We start from the raw sequence: 15,622 nt of genomic DNA, 5'->3' as shown, positions 1-15,622 counted from the left end.
TGATCCAGTTAAATATAATACGTGCATATATACTAACTAACCTATATATATACATGTACATCCGAGATGGATGGCGTAATATGTATGTACATTCCTTAAGAAATACAATCGCAATACTATTCCGTAACGGAAACGGTGACTTTTCACCCCCTCTTTTTATATACAAACGTAGTAGCTCATGTACCTTGATTTTCGTAGGTACAAACCCATCACGTTACGTTGCTCGGAGTTAGCGAAGCTAAATACTCAGATCAACGGGGTCCAGAGCGAACGGGCGAGGCGGTCTATCGTCTAGCTGCTGACCCAAACTCGACGGGACCCTTTCGTTCAACCTGCCATGTATAATGGAAAGGGGAAAGATATGTGTAAATCTTGACAACTGTTAGAAAAAGTAAGTCCACATTTTCACGAGGGAAGGGAAGAAATGCGATAGCGAGTAAGTAGAAATAGGGCCACACTTCTTGCAACTTATTGCCTTCGGCTTGCTATAATTTTTTTTCTTTTTCATTAATCCTTATTGTGTAGAAGCTCTTCTTGATCTATACTGCTACGATCTTAGTCCTTTCTACTGTGCCCCCTTGTTGAGTTCTCGACAACTACGAGACATTTATTGATATCTCCTCTATTTTCTCCCCACTCATACCTAGACCTTGCTACTAGGTACTATTACTACTTACTACTTTACTACCTACATAACTCCAGCCCCCCCTGGCTTAGACCGACGGTCAGACGAACCCGTAGAAGCTCCAGTTCGAGCACGGAACATAAAAACAAATATTTGCTTCAGCTCGTGACCACGACTACGGGATTAGTTCACGAAACCCATCCAGCTTCCAATTTAACAAAGCTCGTCTTGTGACCTTGAATCTTACACACAAGCCGCAAAACCCTGGAACTTGGGGGTTTTCACTCGAGAATTTACTGGGACTTTGGTCTTTTTTTTTTTTTTTTTCGCGGAGCTTCCCCCGATTTCGGATTATTCTGCCATTGAAAAATCCCCCTGGGGTTCCCATAAATTGACCGGTTTGCCTAAGGCCCCCTCTCTAACTTACGAGGAAAAAAAAAAGTCAATTGCTGCTTTGTCACTTGTCTCCAGAGTTTCTAGAGCAACTTTAAAAGACTTCCTACATCTCGCCACATCCCTATTCCAAGAATTCCTAACATACCTTGAACTTGGATATAATCCCATCTATATACTTACGCACATACACACATACACATACACATACATACATCATACACATAAAAACATATAGTTGCAACAATGTCTGGTCGCTCAGCACTCCGTCTCACCAGGGCCGCAGCTCCCCTCTTTAGCACCGCCCGTGCATCTGCCCGTATCTCTAGATCTCTCCCCGCAGCTCACCGAGCTTTCAGCCAGTCAACCATTCGATCGCGGAGTGATGTAGTACGCGAGACCGAAGTTCCAGTTTCCGTCTACTCCCCAGACTCGACGGGTGCTGCCGGTTCGACCAGCGACCACTTCAGCATCCCCGTGAACCGCGACGATGCCACACCGAAGCCATTCCCTCCCCCCGAGGACACCGAGGTCATCCCATTGTCCAAGACTGTCTACCGCCAAATGCCCCCCACCCTGCAGAAGATGAGCATAATGGACAAGGTGGTTATTATCACTGGGTAAGCTGAGTTTTGCTACATGAAGCTATTTTGAAATGGATTTTGCTAACGAGGCATCGTTACAGAGGTGCTCGGGGTCTCGGAAATCACATGGCTCGCGCTTGTGCTGAGGCTGGTGCTAAGGCTCTTGTTATTTTCGATGCGAACCAAGAACTTGGTGACGAAGCTGCTGCTGAGCTACACCAGAAGACCCAACTCCCCGTTTCCTTCTTCAAGGTCGACGTCCGTGACGGTGCCGCAATTAATGCTGCCGTCGACTCCGTTGTCGAGACCTACGGCGCCCCTGATGTCTTGATCAACAGTGCCGGTATCGCTGATTCCAACATCAAGGCCGAGACCTACGACCCGGCCATGTTCCGACGCCTAATCGACATCAACCTAACTGGTTCGTTCTTGATGAGCCAGTCGGTCGGACGCGCGATGATGGCTGCTGGCAAGCCTGGATCTATTGTTCTTGTTGCTAGTATGAGCGGTAGCATCGTTAACTATCCACAGGAGCAATCTTGCTACAACGCATCTAAGGCCGGTGTTATTCAATTCGGCAAATCTCTGGCTGCCGAATGGGCCAAGTACAACATCCGTGTTAACTCCATCTCTCCCGGTTACATGGACACTGCGCTGAACCGCGTACCCGCCCTTGAGGCCCAGAAGAAGATCTGGCGCTCTTTGACTCCCCAGGCCCGCCTCGGTAATGTTGACGAGCTTAACGGCCTTTGCGTCTTCCTTGCTAGCGATGCCAGCAGCTTCATGACGGGCGCCAACGTCGCTATCGACGGTGGTTACACTGTCCTATAAGCCAGCATTAACTAAATAGTCTCGACCTGGTATGTTGAGACAAGCTATACGGCGTGGCGTATTTGCAGACATTGCGGTTTTGGTCCTGTTTAGCCGGAGCCCGCTTGTTATGCCCTAATGGGTGGGAAACTTGGAGTTAGAAGGTAGACGAATTCTGTCTCATTCGGTGCGGGGGTTACGTTGCGTCGAGGCATTTTGAGTCTGTCTTCCCCATGCATCTTGAACAACCGCATTCAGGCACGCATGTTGGACAGACTTTGCCAAGTCACGTTTTCGCCAACCAACTTGCTCGTTCGGTCTTAATGGTCGCATCGCACACCATCCACTTGCACCTACGTGCCCAGCCGAAAACCCTTCGTATGTATATGTCAGAAGGGCTTCGGCTGGGTTCTAGGGGGGATCTTACCTATGGGTATAGTTCCTAGCAATGCTGGTGACCTTTTCTTTTACGGTTTGTTATTTTATGGAATGATGCGCGGCATAGACTTGACTTTTTACATAATCGTCATGGGGAAATCTGGAGTCAGTTTTATTATACACGCCATGGAGAAAAAGTGGGAAAGGGGGGCTGATACCAAATACTATCATAGGGGGAAAAAAGAACTTTTTGCCTTTTTTCTGACGAAAAAAAAAAATCATCAGAATAGCTCTTAGAGATAGACTACCCTCGGGTGGACTCCCCGGACCGACTATACAGAGGGGTTGTGGGATATGGGACGGTGCACAACAGAACTGATCTCTTTAACACCCGCTTCAAGCGGTACACACGAAATAGAATAGAAGCAGAGTTTGCTTCTGTTTTGTGACTAATATTTTGAACTTTTGTGTTTGTGTTTTTGTTTGAATACTGAAGCTTCTTCATCTAACGAAATTATATCACTTAAACAGGCATATTTGGATTGCACATACAGACTAGGGGTCATTATCCATAAGCGAACTCCTCGACCATGACCAGGATAGTGTGAAAAGGATTTCATATACTTGGGGTCTTGTCTTAGGAGCAAGCAATGCCCTCAAACTTAATAGCACTCATTTTTTATTTGGATAAATTGCTCATGCATTGCTCTCGGGTTAGAGACCAAGCTTGAGTCATTTAGTGAAATCTAAGCTTCATCTATCTCCTATGTACCTGAGTCTACAGATTGAAGGTTGTCTTCTTAGTTATCTACAAAAAAAAAACCAAAAACCCCCTCGTTATAGGGGAAATTAGTTACCATCTTTATTTCTTCTAGCTAGGTGGTTTGAATCGATATCTTAGCCGTCCTCAACAAACTAGAAACAACGGCATTGATTCTTGTCATGTTAAGTTCCTGAAGAGGTGCTTGTGTACTTTGCACAATGTGACACATATAGTTCGATAAGTTGACCTATTTAGTGCCCTACATATGCTCGGTTCTATGTTGCAACAGACAACTATTCATCTTTGACCCCCCAGACATGGGGGGTTAAAGATAAAAGACAATAGTAAAAGCCAGACTTTAACTAACTGGTATATTTTTCCAATACAAGACATGAACATCTGCAGCAGATCTTGATTTATAAATTTTAACCTTCCAATATCCAATTAATTCCATCGTTGGACTCAAATATCTAAATCTCAGCCTCACTTCGGAGCTAAGCCCCATAATCCGACCTGCCCGGTACGAGTCGCGAACTCTTAGGTGACGAGGGTCTTGAACTGGGGGTATTGGGGTATTTCAAATCATCTGCTTCGAGGACGTCCGTTTCGTCTAGTTCTGCTCTAGTATCCAATGAAGGCCGTCTCAAGGGTGGTATCGTCTCGCTATGTACAAGTATAGGATCGGCCCTCCATAGGATTCCGGACCCCTTCGTCAGTTGCTGTTTTTATTTTTTTTTAATCTCTCCAAATCTCCACCCAAGCCCAAGCCGTAGCATAGCCACACAGGTACAGATGTAGCGAGATGTTTTGGCCGTCACCAGCTCGATGTATCCTTGAATTGAAGGATAGTAACACTTATTCAAACCTCGAGCGCAACCGACCTCAAATTATTCCAACTTCTTCAAAGCGTTGCAGCATCACCGACATACATTTATTGACCCTTATTAGCCTTCTCTTCTAGCCGGGCTTCCCTTGCGGCCCTGACGAGTGGTGATAAAGACGACAGGTCGACACAAGTCTTCATAAATTCGTGCTATATTAGGTTAGCTTTCTAGAATCCCAACCTGAAAATTAGAAGACATACCCGAAGTAAGTCGTGTGCGCTCGCTCTCTTCTCCGGGTCCACCTTTAGGGCGAAATATAAGAAATCCCGGAATACTGGAGATAAATTATGCTCATCTTTGATTTGCGGTGTGCCGTTAGTAGCGATTAACCATAGAGCGCGAAGCGGCGACTCTGTAAGATACGGCGGCTCCCCTTCTATCATTTCAATAGCCATAATACCTAGAGACCAGATGTCGACTTTCCTTCCGTACTCCTTTCTAGTGACCACTTCCGGTGCCATCCAGTACGGCGTACCAACCATTGTCGTCCGCTTATTATGCGCTTCGTTGATCTGCGCGCAAAATCCGAAATCGGCTACGAAAGGGGGGAAAATTAGGTTTTAGTCGACTAACTTTAGAGTGAGGAGTGTTTGACTTACTGAGCTTAATATTACCATCCAACGACAACAAAATATTATCAGACTTGATGTCTCTATGTATAACTCCTTTCGAGTGCAAATGCTGGAGGCCTTTCAAGGTTTCCCTACAGACTGAAGCGATCTGCCCTTCCGTCATTATATTAAAAGTGACAACATCAGTCAAACTACCTCCTTCCATATACTCCATGATGACCCAAAGCTCGCCACCGCATAGGTAGCTATCTATGAAGTTAACAATATTCGGGTGTGAGCTTTCTTTCATAACCAAGATTTCATTGATGATCAAGTCTTTCTTTGGCTGCTGCTCTAAATTCATTTGCTTAATGGCTACCAGTCGATTCGATCCCCTCTCGTGGCCGGTATAGACACCACCAGATGCACCTTGACCAATCTTAGTAAAGCCACGGTATAACTCGCGAGGGTCGCCTTCGGAGCAGATACGTTTCAGCGCTGCTGCTACGTCTATGCTAGTACTTTGCCGCGGCCGGTTGCGCGGACGTGACTGCTGCGCTGGAGGCCCGCGTGCTGCATAGGCCGTATTACCGGTACCATTAGCCTCAGGGACGCGACCCATTTGGTGCTGTGAGCTCGGAGCCATTGGCTGCGCGGGTGACTGCTTAGTACTCGCAGACCTACTGAGCTGACCTTTCATAGCAGCCTGGGCCTGTGCCATAGCCTGTTCTTGCTGCTGCTGCATTAGTTGGTGCTGGTAAGCCGCCTGAACGGCCGGCGATGATTGGCCGACAGGTGTGTGGGGTTGAGACCCGTTGACTCGCGAGTTCGATCTCGATCGGTGCTCTTCGGGGAGCATAGGGACGCCGTCCTTCGGTGGCGAAACATGGGATCCTGTCGAGTGACCATCTTCGCTGGCCTGTGCCATACCGATGCCCGAATCTTTGGTAGTGGCATAAGGTAGTTGCTGTGTAGCTCGGGTCTGCAAAGAGACAGGGGGTTTCGGCGCGGGTCGGCTGGGCTGCAAGTTGGGGTGATCCTTAATGGAGTGCAGCACTGGGCTCTTCCCAGGTATGGGTACCGGAGGGGGGGCGCGGGGATTCTCGAAGGTGCCTTCATTATTCACGATTGGAAATCTCGGACTTGCTGGTGGACTGATCATAGGTGACATACCCGCATAGTTTGACGCATACATGCCGGGGGATGTTGCCATTCCACCAGATTGGGTGCGCAGCTCAGCAGCTCTCACATCGTGGAACTTTTCCAGAACCTGATCTTCGTGCGGCTTCTCTGTGGTTTCCTTATAGAATGTGACGATATCCGCAATCATCTGTGGATTTTCCCTTCGAGCATTCTCTGGAATACCACTCTCGTTGATTAGGCGTTGCCATTCTTTGGGTAGGCCCTATCAAAAAGTCAGCAACGCCATGAAGCCGGGTTCAAGGCGATGAAGAAGAAGTTATAACGAGACTTACCGTGAATTGGCCGGTGGAACTATCGTAGCCGACATGGGTAACGTGAACGGGGTTCTCTGGCGCCGATATGACGGGTTTCTTGGGCGACCCCACCAATGTGCTCATGAGGCCGGAAAAGCCCGACTTTTTTCTCAAGACACCGGGACCCTTAAGATCTTTAGATTCATCGGAATATCGTTTCGGGGGGACAACAGGGTTCTCATTGACACGTGCGCCATGGGACTTCTCTGACATGTTGGCGTCTAAGGCGGAGAAGCTAGCCGACTGTCGCAAGGGAGGGCTCATTACACGCGGGTCGGGAGTTGAATTCGATAGCGGGGGCGGTTGCGGTCGGGTTTGGGAAGAAGACTGATACGTGGGTGACTTGGCAGTATCGAAATGACTAAGGATAGAATTGCCGTCAAAGGGCGCGCCGATAAATTCCTCGGGAGTCTGGGAAGAAAGAGGTTGGAGAAAATAGGGGTCAGACAGGCGTTGACCTGACGTCGAATACCTGATACCGATGCCTATTCCTGTGCCTGTGCCAATGCCAGTTCCAGACCCAATTGCGGCTCCGTCGGCGGCGAAGGGAAATGCGTTACGAGAAGGCGACTGCGACTGTAAAGACGGGACTAAATGGTGAGGTGAGGAAATGGCAGAGGGGAAAAATTGAGCAGGAGACGGTAAGGGTGATGAGAAATAAGTGGTGTAATTGTTGGTATTGTTATTTACGGTAGTGGTGGTGGCGGCGGTAGCGGTAGTGGTGGGAGGTGGTGGGAGACGGGGCGATGCTGCGGAGTTTGACGCGTTGTTAATGCCAACGTTAGCAATGTTAGCAACGTTATTAGCAACGCTAACAATTGTAGTAGCGGGAGTTCTGTGGGGAGCACTTGGAGCTCGCCTCAGGCTCGTGGAGCTCCGTTTGCTCTTGAGGGATTGAGCGTCAAAGCGACCATCAGCGGTGAGAGAATAGCTGTGACTGTGATGGTGATGGTTATGAATGGAGGAAGGAGGTTTCTTAGTTAGTCTGTTACGACGTTGCTGTTGTTGCTGTTGCTCTTGCTGCTGTTGCAGATTGCTGTGGATATTGGCGTTAGTACTGTGGCTGTCCATCTCTACCTCAAAGGTAGTTACGGGTTTAAAGGGGGGGAAAGAAAACAGAGTTTTCAATTTTTGCTTATTTTTTGGGGGTAGTAGTAGTGATTTTTTTTTAGTGACAATTAAAAATTGATAGTAAATGGGTCGAGCGATGAAACCATGGCTGACGAGACTAGAAAACACCCGACATGATTGATGAGGGAGGGGTACGTAAGGTGATAGGGATATGTGTTTGTTTCCTTTGGTTCTCTATTCTTTGGCCTCGCTTGTAATTCGAGGGCTTATTCTCTCTTTTTTTTTCTCCCTCTTTTAATTCCCTCTTTTAGTTACTATCCTTATTTAGGTTCCTTACCTGTGTATATTTTGAAGTATGTAATCGATCCAATCTCTTCTTCTCCTTCTTCTCTCACTTTTACGCTGCTATGAAACAGCAAGTCTATTATTTCTTTAACGAATGGATAAGGTCGGAACTAGCAGGGGGTGTGTGTGTATAGCAGCTATATGTAGGCATGAGAATATTTGAAGTAATGCAAGTTGAAGATGGACATGAGGGAAAATAGAAGGAAACAAGATAAAATTACCATTACTTGTATGTACTTCCTATAGCACTACATCATATCTGTGGATACCTAAGGTTATACACGGGAACTTCCTTCTAAGTGGCTGCCGTACCCCAAACCATTTACGTCGCTTTACACGATTAATACGAAAGTACCTTTTACATATCTACCTAGATTAAGGACACAACGAACGAATTAATTGGAGGGTCGAGTATTTGCGATAGGTACATCTTTGGGGCCATCACATATGTAGATACATACCGTATGTACTTCCAATGGTAGTTGGTGGGGTAGTATTTCAACGTGCGGGACAGTGCGATCTATACAAATACCTAAATAATGTACCTACATTTATATGTCAACATATAAGCTCATAATGTCAACTTCCATCCCAAACCTTCGAGAGGAGGTATCTATATCAAGCACATAATCCATACGTACATTCACCATTTATTAACCCTTTCCTACAAGTCGCTAATATATTGGGAATGGCCATTTTCGCAATACTAAACACCTACAAGGAACAGCACATAATACCCAAAATTTATATAAGAGTGTGAAATATCCAAAAAGAACGTACCCGTCTACTACTTGATTTGCGGCTACTTGACTAGTTACACGCTTTAGTAGCCTTAGGCTGTTGATCGATACTAATAATCGCCTAGTTTATTTTATTTCAAGTGAAACCTGCCACCTGAGCTTCAGTTGTCGTATGCGGACTCTTCTGCAGCTAAGTATCCGACCCGTTGAAGAAAGAGCCGGACTCGCTTGGCTCGTACTATGTAGCGTCTGAGTGTATGGGATCTGACGACAACCCATTCAAGGTCGCTAGCCTCTATTATTTTTGTTTTATCTTTGTCCTTGTTTTTATTTCAATCTTCCAACTCCGTAAAGTATCGATATCGTATCGTCATGGTTCTAACTTGGCGACATTACGCATTGCCTGTGGGGGGATATCCGAAACCTGTCGGCTAACCACCCAAGGTTACTGGCCGCCATATTCATAGCCGCCGTCTCGCAATTATTATAACTAAAGCTCTCCAGAACTTGTTACGGGGACCTCTCCTTAATATGTGAATGTCCGGTCCGCTAAAGTTTGGATTGCCATATGTTCCACATGTAAATACTAAGACGACCTCGGTGTTCGTCATAACAACCGAGGTTTCAAAAGGCGTACCCATATTCTCCTACCAAGTCGACGGAACGCAACTGTCCATGGGCTTTAGGTAAGATGCATTACACAGCCCGAGGAAACAGACGTTGATTACTAGATGATATGTTCATCCCGATGGACGGTTGTCAGCCGCAATTTGACGCCCGAGTGCTAACTCCACTCCAATTCAGAATTTCTTAGCCGCCTGTCATTATCTTTAAATAGACGCGTTACACTAAACCGGGGAGTCTTGATTGGGTCTGGCCTACTTTCGAAAACCTAGTGTTGGCATATTTGTTAGGGGATCTTAAGATCGAATATCGCTGTAAAATCAGAACCGTTGTTAGGTACCTGAGTTAAGTATAATATGATTAATTCGCGTAGGGATTCTCATCTGTAGCACAGGGTCTCTACTGCTTCGGTCTTACCTTTCAAACTAATACCTACACTATCTTCACAGTAAGTTCTTCTTATGATGAATGATATACCCTAAAGCTTTATATTGGAACTGAGTACATTAGGATAGGTTATTCACTAAAATCTAAACGTCGAAGTTAGTATTTGACAAATTGCCATTTGGACGTCAGTTGATTTGATCCGATCAGTTGAATAGTCAACTGAGCCAGGTACTGATATAATACTATTGTGGTATCAATGAGCATATCGGCCAATACGCATGCCTCGGCGAGTTGCATACTGGGTCGTTCATAGCTATTGTTAATAGACCTAAGGGTGCCTACATCGACACGTGGCTCATATACATAGCAGCTTAATATATGCTAAACATTGCTTATTCGAAAATTTGCATCCTTGATATTTGAAAAATTAGGCTTGGCTGGGATGGACATAGGTTTCATCCCAGTTGAGGATATTTGGGATCACGAATAGATTATCATAGAAGCTACTACTCGTCGCCTGCCTTTAATGCTCAGTAGTTTCAATACTTACTAGTTCACGCTTTCTCTCTCCAACGCGAGTCATTGATTGTAGCTGTAGCTGTAGCTACCACCGACTTAAATTACGGAGTTCGTCCGGAATCATGTCATGGTGGTGCCACCTACTTACCAGCTCAAGAACTTGTACATAGTATGTCTAGGTAGGTATGTATGTAAGTAGTTAGTTCCGAGGGCCTCACGTGCCTGTGAGCTATCAATCATATATTTGGTGGCGTTGAATTTTGATGGTCAAAATTCACTGTAGTTCTTACGAAATATTTTTTGATTTAAAATGTGACTTGTCATATAAATTTTCGTACTCAGAGACTAAGCAAATATTGTTGAGAAAGCTGAGCAGCTATGCTACTTTGTTAGCCGTATTCCTTCATGATGATGATGAGCTGGGATCCAATTGGTAAAAGTGGCAGTAAACACAAGATGCTTATAGATTGTGGCTTGAATCTAGATGGCACAAAAATGATCTTAAGAAGGTGCCACCTATTGGGGAAGTTACCTCTATGAATGGGGTACGGGCATGTGGGGCTGTGGGGGAGAGGGGACTGTGCATTGAGTTCGCTGGCTTTTTTTTTTTTTTTTTTTTTTCAAGCATCTTACCAATGTACTTCTCAATACAATTGTAAGTGCTACAGTACTTCCATACATGCAAGCGCATGGATTGCACTTGCTTTCCACCTGGCATTGCTTCGGATCAATAAAAATCAAAAAGTTGAATTGTTGGCCAAGAGCCTAGGCCAGTAAACTTCCACCTCACCCTCTACTCTTGTCTAGTTATAGCATCACCTATACAAAACCTATCCATCTCACCTTTTGACGAATCTCTCTTGATCCAAACTCCTTCGGCGGATTTTCTCTAACCGTCTAAGCTACTGTTCCTCTGTCAGATAACTCCGTTGAGATATAGAACGTGAATACGCCGACTTCTGCATCATGTTCTAGCTCTCTTATATTTTAACTATCTCTATCGTCTCCTCGTCGTCTACAGTCCTGGTACTACTACTACGTGTTACTCTCCCAATTGGCCCAAGTGTTCCCTGCTTCTAGAACCATTTATCCTGGTTCTCGAATCTTAGCTTTCACCGGTGTCACCCTATTGATATATATAGATTAGTGAGTATATATCTATCTATCTATCTATTTATCTTGGTTTCTAGTCTACACTACTTCCAATGAATCATATTGTGTACTTTGCTCGCCTGTATTTTGATATTAACATGATGCCATTAGCTATCTGAATCTATATATCTGTAACAATTATCGCCTTCCGTCGACCATCCTCTCTTATTCGTTAGACTTCGTTCGCCTCCGTAAGCGTATAAAATGGCATCCGAAACTAGCAATATCGAAGGCTCCGCAGCAGCAAGGCTCCTTCAACAGCATGCTGAGAACTCCCATCACGTCACTGTTGAGGATGTTCCCGATGAAGAACTGAAGTCTCCCTCGGCCGCCGATGCTCCCGAAAAATCTTCATGGGGTCAGACTCCATCTACCAAAGCAGCTGGGAAGCAGCCTGCGCAAGAATCAGGTCGTCTCGATACTCAGTCGCACGAGGCTTTCCCTGAACTTGGTGTTCCTAAGACGGCTGCGTCGAAAGCTAATATTTCCCCAATCTGGGGCGGTGCGAACGGCAAGGCTAATGGGACATCGTGGTCGGCCAATGGCACCCCTCGAACCTCCACCCCAGCTTCGGGAGTCTCTACTCCCACTGGAGTTCCGCCGCCTGTTTCAATACCTGGTCGCAATGTCGAAACTCTTCTCTTAGAGGCACAGTATGTTATGCCTCGCAACCAGCTCAAGCGCCCCCTACAGGATATTATAAAGGATATCAATCGCAAATCTCGTGCTGTAATCTCGTCAGTTCCGGGCCCCAGTGGGCACCTGAAGTTTGAGGCGACCGGACCACAGGATAAGGCGCAGCAAGCTCTTCGGGATCTAGTCCAACAAATCGGAATTAAGGTGAGTTTGTATTAATCTATCCAGTTTTCTATAGCATGGCTAAGTTCTTTTCCTACGTAGACTTCCATCAAAGTCCCGATCCCGCTGTCAGCCAGGGCGCATATAATTGGTAAACAAGGATCCACTATCAAATCGATCCAGGAGAAATCCGGTGCTAGAATCCAATTGCCAAAAGTTGATGATAGCGTGGGAAGCTTGGAAGACGACGAGGATGCCACTATTGATGTAATCGTCGAAGGTAACGCATTATCGGCCGCATTAGCTCGTGAGGCTATTAATAAAATCGCTGGGGAACGATCTGCGAACGTGAGCACAAAGCTAAAGTCTATCCCCGCCGAGTTCTACCCCTTCATTGCTGGTCCTAATAATAGACTCGCTACGGCCTTGGAAGCGGAACACGGAATACAAATTCGCGTACCACCTCATCAACCATGGGCTTCTTCTGTTCCGCAGGCACCTGCTACAGGACAAAAACCTACTTTTACGCCCCCTACGAATGACAATTATATCCAACTTGCCGGTGACCGTGCCGCTGTTCAATCCGCGAGGGCCGCTATAGAACGTCAGGTCCAGGAGCTTCAGAACCAGCTGCACCTAGACCAAGTAGAAATTCGGCAGGGTACTCACCAATTTATTATTGGCGAGCGAGGTGTCCCAACAGAGGATTTCTTCGCCGATACCAATTGCATTGTGGTCTTACCTAGTTCACCTGGTATTGATACTGTTACAGTCATTGGTCGAGCTGAGGATGTGAATGCAGGATTAGAAAAGGCAATGGATCTAGCAACACAAGTGCACACATCTGTTTTCGATGTTGCAAAACACCACAGTCACGCTTCAGGTGGTGCTCCGATATATTCGAGAGATATATCTCGTTATCTTCGTGAAAGAAACGAGATTGAGCGACTGGAGAAACTCTATCACATCCACATCAATACCCCTTTTTCTGAGGGTATAGTTAGTCCTTGGGAGCTATATGCAAGAGAAGGCAAGAACGCACTTAAGGCTCAAAAAGAAATGAGTTCAATTATAAACAGCCATCCCCCTTCTCGATTGGCAACGATTCCGGTTGACCCGTTCTTCCACTCTTATCTCCGGAGCGACATCACTCCCAAGGTTCAGAATGAGTTCGGCGTCAACCTAGTCGTGCCGGATGCAACTGAAGGCGACCTTCCAGTACTTCTAGTCTATGAAGGGTCAACTACACCCAGAGAACAGTACCAAGTTCCCCAAAAGGCCCCCTCCCCCTCCGAACTCAAAGAATTTCAGCAAAGGTTATCGGAGGCTCGGAAACACATCCTCGAACTTCTTGGCAAGCAGGAGCAAATCAGCACAGCAACTCTCGAAGTCCCAATCAAGTATGTACTTCCCCTAAATTCTTCTAGTGTGTATTTTACTAACTATAAACTCAGATTTCAGGACAAGCTTCGTAGGTTTATTAAGAAAGAGCAAGATGCGACAACCCGTGCCGCTGGTGATATCCCTGTTAGAGTCAGTGTAAAGGGCACAACTGTTACTATGCGAGGACCGTCTTCTAGTGTAGAGTCTCTTTCCAAGAAGGCGGCAGATTTCGTTGAGCAGGAGAAGGAAGACGAGAAAGAACGTGGGTTTACGCTGAAATTCGACTTCCCACAGAAATTCGCGAATCACCTCATCGGCAAGGGCGGTAGTCATATCAACGAGCTACGGGAGAAATTTGACGTGGATATACAGGTTCAGAATGGAGAAGTCGAGCTAAAGGGTCCTAAAGCCAAGGCAGAGCGAGCCAAATCTCATATCACGACTCTTGCTCGTCAATGGGCGGATGAAACGGTTCACACGTTGAAAATTGAGCCCAAGTACCACCGGGAGTTGATTGGTGCTCAGGGCAGTCAAATTCATCGTCTACAGAACCGGTACTCGGTTCATATCAACTTCCCCAAGACTGCAAAACCAGGCAAGGACGACGAATCTGTTGCGGATGTTGCAAGTGAAGCTGGAAAGACTCGGCGGCAACAAGGCCCTGACGAGGTTACAATCAGGGGCCCAAGAAAAGGTGCAGATGAGGCACGAGACGAAATTTTCTCCCTGTATCAATACCTCAAAGAGAATTCGTTCACTACTACCGTGACAGTCCAGCAAAAGCAGCTTCCGTCACTGATTGGCTCTGGCGGCGCCGGTATGGATGAATTGCGCCAAATCACAGGCGCAAAGATCGACATCCCTAACGAACGTAACGAGGTTGAAGATGCAATTGTAGAGATCCAAATCAAGGGTACAAAGGCGCAAGTCGCAGCAGCCAAAAAGATTATCGAGGAAAAGAAAGTCGTGTTCGACGAGACGGTCACGAAGACAGTTGAAATCGACAGAAAGTGGCACAAGAACTTGATTGGTCCTGGCGGTATGTATACTTATCAAGCATGCTCTTGATCGAAATTCTAACTTGACATAGGTTCTACTCTCCGTGACATTGTAATTAAAGCTGGTGGCCCCGAAGATAGGCGACTTCAGGCCCGAACTATCCAATTTCCCAAGCAAGATACGGATGGGAATGCCATCAAGATCGAAGGGCGACAAGATGTTGTCGACAAGATCATTGCTAGCATCCAGGCTCTGATATCGGAACGCGAGAGTCAGATAACCGAGACGGTCGAAGTACCCGTTGAAAAACATCGATCATTAATTGGAAGAGGTGGTGAAACCAAACGCCAGCTCGAGTCACAATTTAATGTCTCTATTGATATTCCTCGGCAAGGGAGCGGTCTGACTGGCGTGAAGCTGATCGGCCAGCCTGCCAACGTCGAGAAAGCAAAGGAGCACATATCATCGATCATCAAGGAGCAGCAAGGCGAGACGATACAGATCCCGCGGAAGTATCATCATGCCATTTCAGAAAATGGACAATTCTTCCGTAAGCTTAGAAATGACCATAAAGTTACAGTGGATCACGCCGGTCACGCTGTACCAGCGAAGCCTAAGCCCTCATCTACACGAGCAAATGTTGGTTCTCTCCCCCTGATCACAGACGATATAGAATCAGCCGCGGATGCACACCATTGGACGGTTATAGATACTGCTTCCTCGGAAGATGGCGATATTCCGTGGGTATTAAGAGGCAGCCCGGATAATATTGAAAAAGCGAAGAAAGTAATCACGGCAGCACTTGAACAAGCCCAGAAGAATAACACTATCGGCTTCCTTGTTCTACCAGACCCGTCCACATATCGCCATGTCATTGGTCAGGGCGGTTCCAAGGTCAACTCAATTCGCAAACAAAGTGGATGTAAGATCAATGTTCCACGTGACCAAGCCAGGGATGAGCCCATTGAGATCATGGGTTCCAAAGATGGTTGTGAGAAGGCCAAGGAACTTATCCTCCAGGCTGTGCGTGAGGGGCAGGCTGGAAGGCGAGATTAGAAGTCTCCCCGAAGTGGTATACCCAGTGGTTTCCGAATTGGCTATGGCCAGGCTAGCTGTGCTG

At 46.4% G+C, this 15,622-nt stretch overlaps 3 protein-coding genes across 3 annotated transcripts; 2 read left to right on the top strand and 1 right to left on the bottom strand.

The window, feature by feature from the left end:
• Positions 1-1,264: 1,264 nt before the first annotated feature.
• GL218_07279 (L-xylulose reductase) lies at positions 1,265-2,433 on the top strand (the record flags this gene model as incomplete). The annotated part of the gene is made up of 2 exons (XM_033584028.1): positions 1,265-1,638; positions 1,704-2,433. The coding sequence occupies 2 exons, from the start codon at positions 1,265-1,267 to the stop codon at positions 2,431-2,433; spliced, it is 1,104 nt and encodes a 367-aa protein (XP_033432520.1).
• A 2,051-nt stretch (positions 2,434-4,484) lies between these two features.
• Positions 4,485-6,748, bottom strand: GL218_07278 (Serine/threonine-protein kinase MST20; the record flags this gene model as incomplete). Its single annotated transcript, XM_033584027.1, has 5 exons — positions 4,485-4,586; positions 4,638-4,972; positions 5,037-6,101; positions 6,162-6,393; positions 6,464-6,748. 5 exons carry the CDS (start codon positions 6,746-6,748, stop codon positions 4,485-4,487), a joined length of 2,019 nt encoding a protein of 672 aa, XP_033432519.1.
• Positions 6,749-11,526: 4,778 nt separating this feature from the next.
• Positions 11,527-15,558, top strand: GL218_07277 (Vigilin 1; the record flags this gene model as incomplete). The annotated part of the gene is made up of 4 exons (XM_033584026.1): positions 11,527-12,162; positions 12,223-13,520; positions 13,575-14,542; positions 14,594-15,558. The coding sequence occupies 4 exons, from the start codon at positions 11,527-11,529 to the stop codon at positions 15,556-15,558; spliced, it is 3,867 nt and encodes a 1,288-aa protein (XP_033432523.1).
• Positions 15,559-15,622: the final 64 nt, after the last annotated feature.

This window comes from Daldinia childiae (genome assembly GCF_008694065.1).
Source record: "Daldinia childiae strain JS-1345 chromosome Unknown Scaffold9, whole genome shotgun sequence".
In the NCBI taxonomy this organism is placed as follows: domain Eukaryota; kingdom Fungi; phylum Ascomycota; class Sordariomycetes; order Xylariales; family Hypoxylaceae; genus Daldinia; species Daldinia childiae.
Note: the sequence above shows the minus strand (reverse complement) of the source record. Positions and strands in the feature narration are given on the sequence as shown.